Raw genomic sequence first — 5,000 nt, 5'->3', positions numbered from 1 at the left:
CTTTAGTATTCTCAAAGTAAGGAAAATAATTACAGGTTAATTATTCTTAACAATGGAGATAATCTAAATTAGCATAATGACACTAATGAAGGCTATGAAATTGATGTTGCACTTTTTATAACAATTGATAATGTAAAAACGGTATCAACAATGACCATGATACAGACAATTACCAAAATGAGAGTAATGATAATAACAGTACTACTACTAGCACTAATGCTAATTCCAATACTAATGAAAATGATGGGAATAACAGTAATAATAGTAATGATAATGATGGTAATGATGATAATAATAATAATGATAATAATACTACTACTACTAATAATAATAATAATAATAATAATAATAATAATAATAATAATAATAATAACAATAATAATAATAGCATTATAAATAATAATAATAATAACAATTAATAGTAATAACAAAATCAATTATATTAACAGCTCCACTGCCGGACTCTAAAACTACCGATCTTCCAGATGTCGGAGCAAGAGGCCGCCAAAGAAGTGGAAAAGCCCAAAGAGAAAGTAGAGGAGAAGGCGAAAGAAGTGAAGGAGAAGAAGGCAGAGGAGGCGAAGAAGGCAGAGGAGGAGAAGAAGGCAGAGGAGGAGAAGAAGGCAGAGGAGGCGAAGGAGGAAGCCGGGCGCAGTACCCCAGCCAGCTCGGGCACGGCGACCCCCGAACCCCCCCGGTCGCAGGAGAATGGAGACGATGCTCAGGGTAGGTGAGGGAGGGGAAGGGAAGGGGGCGGAAGGGAGGAAAGGAGGGAAGAGGGAAGGATGAGAAAGAAGGGAAGGGGGAAGGAAAGGGAGAGGGAAGGGAAGGGGGAAGGGAAAGGTTGAGGGAGGGAAGGGGGAAAGGAGGGAGGAAGGAGAAGGGAAAGGTGAGAGGGAAGGGAAGGAGATGGAAAGGAGGGAGGCAAGGGCAAGGAGAGAGGGAAGGGAAAGAGGAGAGGGGAGAGGGAAGGGAGGAAGGAGAAGGGAAAGGAGAGAGGGAAGGAATGGGAAAGGGGAGAGGGAAGGGAGGAAGGAGAGGGGAAAGGGGAGAGGGGAGGGATGGGAGGGAGGAGAAGGGAGTGGGGGAGGGAGGGAAGGGATGGGAAAAGGGAGAGGGAGGGAAGGGAAAAGGAAGGGAAGGGAAAGGAGAAAGAGAAAGGGGCAGAGGATAGGGAAGAGAAAGGAGAGTGGGAAGGGAAAGGGAAGGGTAAGGGTAGGGAAGGGGGATAGTGAGAGAGACAATAAAATGGAAGGATGAAGAAGGGTAAGAACAGACGGAGCTAAGAGGGAGAGGGAGGAGGGAGGAGGAGATAGAGAGGGAGAGGAAGAGAAAGGTAAGAGGAATCAGGAGGAGGGCAGGAGAGGAGAAGGAGAAAAAGAGAGAGGGGATATATAGTCGGGGGAAGAAGAGGGGGATAGACAGGTGAGCGGAATAGAGATGAGAATAAAGGGGAAAAGAGAAAGAGAGGAGGGTTAGAAGAAAGCAAATAAGTGGGAGAGTAAAGAGAGAGAGAAGAAAGGGAGGGAGGGAACGAAGGGTAGGAGAAAGAGAAGTGATGATGGGGTTGAAAGCATAGGTGAGAGAGAAAGTGAGGTAAATGAAGATAAATAAAGAAATAAAGCTGAGATGAAGCAAGAGGAAACCAGAAATGGAAGACCAACAAAAAAGAATATAGCTTTAAAATAACTAAACCTCTATCTCAAAAAAAGAAAGAAGCAAAACAAGTATCCCCCCCAAAAAAATATCAGCCCCTCCCAAAGAAAATAATAGATAATGATAATGATAATAAATAGATAGAAAAAAACAATACTAAAAAAAGAATAAACAAATAAAAAAAATAATAATCACTCAACCCTCCCTTTCGCCAGCCTCGCCCAAACCATCGAGCTTGAGAGAGCAGTTCCGAAACTTCAGCAAGTTCGGCGACACGAAAAGCGACGGCAAGATGCTGACCCTCTCGCAGTCCGACAAGTGGTTCAAGCAAGCCAAGGTCATCGACGGGAAGAAGCTCACCACGACCGACACCGCCATCACCTTCAACAAATTCAAGTAGGTGGGCGGGAAGGTTGAGGGAAGGGGAGGGAGGGAAGGAGGGAGTGGGGGAAGGGGAGGGAAGGGGAGGAAGGGAAGGAGAGGGAGGGAAGGAGGGAGTGGGGGAAGGAGAGGGAGGAAGGGGGAGGGGAGTGGGAAGGAGAGGAGGGAAGGAGGAAGGGAAGGAGGGAGAGGAGGAAGAGGGGGAAGGAGAGGGAGAGGGAGGGGAGGGGAGGAGAGGGAGGGAAGGAGGGAGAGAGAAGGGAAGGAGAGGGGAGAGAGGGAAGGAGAGGGAGAGAGAGGGAGAGAGAGGGAGAGAGAGAGAGAGAGAGAGAGAGAGAGAGAGAGAGAGAGACAGACAGACAGAAAGTTGTACTTCCCATTACCACGGCGTTGTTTTCAAAATTCTGTTTCTGCAATTTTGAAATCTTGTTCGAATGGAAACCGCATGCACTTCCAAAACTGCAAACATTCATTCTGGAAAATGAAAAGCGTACGAACCATAATGTTTATTTTTCTCCCGACAGTGGAGGGCCGCTGCGTTAGTGCAAAAAAATACAGAAAACCCAGGAAATCGATACACACGTGCATATAAAACCAAAAAAAATAAAAATAAAAAAAGAAAAAAAGAAAATAAAATAAAAAAAATCCCCACAAAAATATACCTCACATAATATTTATCTCTCCTTTCCTTCCTTTAATCCTCAGGGCAAAGAAGATCTCATTCCAGGACTTTGAGAAATACTTGGACGAGATCGCAAAGTCAAAGAAACTCGACGCGACGGAAATCCGGACGAAGCTGAAGGACTGTGGGTCGCCGGCGATCACTGGCACGACCGTGAGTGAGAGCGAGAGAGCGTTCTTGCTGTTGCGAGTGTTATCATTAACTTTGTTATTGTTGTTAGTCGTAGTGTTAGTATTGGTGTCATTATTAGCATTATTATTATTGTTGTTATTATTATTGTTATCATTATTATTATCAATACTATTATCATTATCATTATTTTCATTATTATTATTATTATTATTATTATTATCATTATTATTATTATCATTATTATTATTATTATTATTACTTTTACCATTATCATTATCATTATTTTCATTATTATTATTATTTTCATTGTTATTATTATTATTATTATTATTATTATTATCATTATTACTATTATCATTATTATTTTACTAGTATTACCCTTATTGATATTATTGGCATTATCTTTATTATCACTATTATTATCATTATCATAATTATTGTTAATATTATTATGATCACTATTACTACTACTACTATTATTATTGTTATTATTATTATAATCATTATTGATACAATTGCTATTATCATTAGTAATATAATCATTACTGACACAATTACTATTAGTAGTAGTGACATTATTGTTTTTATCATAATTATTGAAAGTATCATTAATATTACCATTACCATTACTATTACTTTTATCTTTATTATCATCATCGTTGTCATTATTATCATCATTATTATTGTTATTATTATTATTATTATTATTATTATTATTATTATTATTATTATTATCACTATTATTATTATTATCATCATCATTATTATTATTATAATTGTTATTATCATCATTATCATTTGAATTATCATTATCATTATCCTTATTATCATTATCATCACTATCATTATCATCATTATCATTATCATCACTATCAGTATCATCATTATCACCATCACAGCATCTCACATGGCTCCCCTGTCCGCAGAACGTGGTGAAGAGCAGCGCCGTCGACCGCCTCACAGACACGAAGAAATTCACGGGTTCGCACAAGTTGCGCTTCGACTCGACCGGACGCGGGAAGGGAATGGCGGGAAGAAAAGACTTGCCCGATAACTCCGGCTACGTGTCGGGTTATAGGAACAAAAACACTTACGACAAAACCCATTAAAGAATAAGTGAATTCCATCGGTACAGGATTTGATATTCTGCCTTCGACAGCCATTTTTTTTCCTTTTTTTTTATTCACTTTATTATTTTTTTTATTTTTGGAAAGGCTGAATATTTGTAATTTCTTTATGAAGCAGCTGTATTATTGTCAGTCTAGATCTGACATATTTTAGAATAGGGATATTTCCAATATTCTTGGTAAGAAATGAGATGTTGGATGTTTTAAACAATGAATAACTAATGTAAAAAATATATAACTCCTCACGTTGACATGGTGTTGCCCACGCTGAGTAAATAAATGAGTTACAGCAGTAAGCAAAGAGATAAACAATTCTACATTTTCATTATAACTGGCGTACAATATATAATCAAAGCTGTATTGAGAAAAATCTGCTTTTTATAAGATTTACAGATCAGACTTAGAATCGCTTGCGTGTGTCAGCTAAGCCTAAATTCTAGCGTAAACATTTTCTTGGTAAATGACTCAAATGATTAATGAAGAGGCATCGTAGAAAAACATGAATTTACCAGCTGAATATCAAAATACTTAGGATGCTTAATATCATTGCCGATCATAATGATATGGTTTGTTTGCTTGTAATACTGCAATACTAAGAAAATAACCCAGTACAAAATAACCGACTTTATACCTAAGCAAAATTGGATCTAAAGAGAACATATGATTTACATTAGTTTTCAAATACTCAGTTAAAGCGATTGATACTTTCTTGAATTATTAATACTACTTCTCAGAAAGATGGCAAATTGAGTAAATAGTGACTTTTGTATAAAAAATTAATGCTCTTTATATACAAGTAGATCATAATATTGTTTTTTCAGTAGCAAAAAATATAAGTAATAAAAGGATAGAAATATATATATATATAAATCATGTGTCATATATCTTATGTATTATGATTACAGTCACCATTTACCTTTCCAACGCGTCTGATAAAAACCGTTCTATTGAGTGCTGTGCAAATGAAATGAGGCTACAAATGAAGGCCAATATAACACGTAAAATTTATAATGGGCAGCAAT

At 37.7% G+C, this 5,000-nt stretch overlaps 1 protein-coding gene across 1 annotated transcript in view; it reads left to right on the top strand.

Annotated features, from left to right (window-relative positions):
• Positions 1-5,000, top strand: part of ringer (tubulin polymerization-promoting protein ringmaker) — a 21,386-nt gene that overhangs the window by 14,892 nt on the left and 1,494 nt on the right. The window contains exons 2-5 of the mRNA XM_070126373.1: positions 486-726; positions 1,872-2,052; positions 2,743-2,872; positions 3,778-5,000. The exon at positions 3,778-5,000 is cut by the window's right edge and continues 1,494 nt beyond it. Of these exons, the coding sequence (XP_069982474.1) occupies positions 486-726; positions 1,872-2,052; positions 2,743-2,872; positions 3,778-3,960 (735 nt within the window). The 3' untranslated portion in view covers positions 3,961-5,000. The remainder of the gene's footprint in view (positions 1-485; positions 727-1,871; positions 2,053-2,742; positions 2,873-3,777) is intronic.

This window comes from Penaeus vannamei, chromosome 10, assembly GCF_042767895.1.
Source record: "Penaeus vannamei isolate JL-2024 chromosome 10, ASM4276789v1, whole genome shotgun sequence".
Lineage (NCBI taxonomy): Eukaryota > Metazoa > Arthropoda > Malacostraca > Decapoda > Penaeidae > Penaeus > Penaeus vannamei.
The sequence above is the reverse complement of the archived record's forward strand: the minus strand, read 5'-3'. Positions and strand labels throughout refer to the sequence as shown.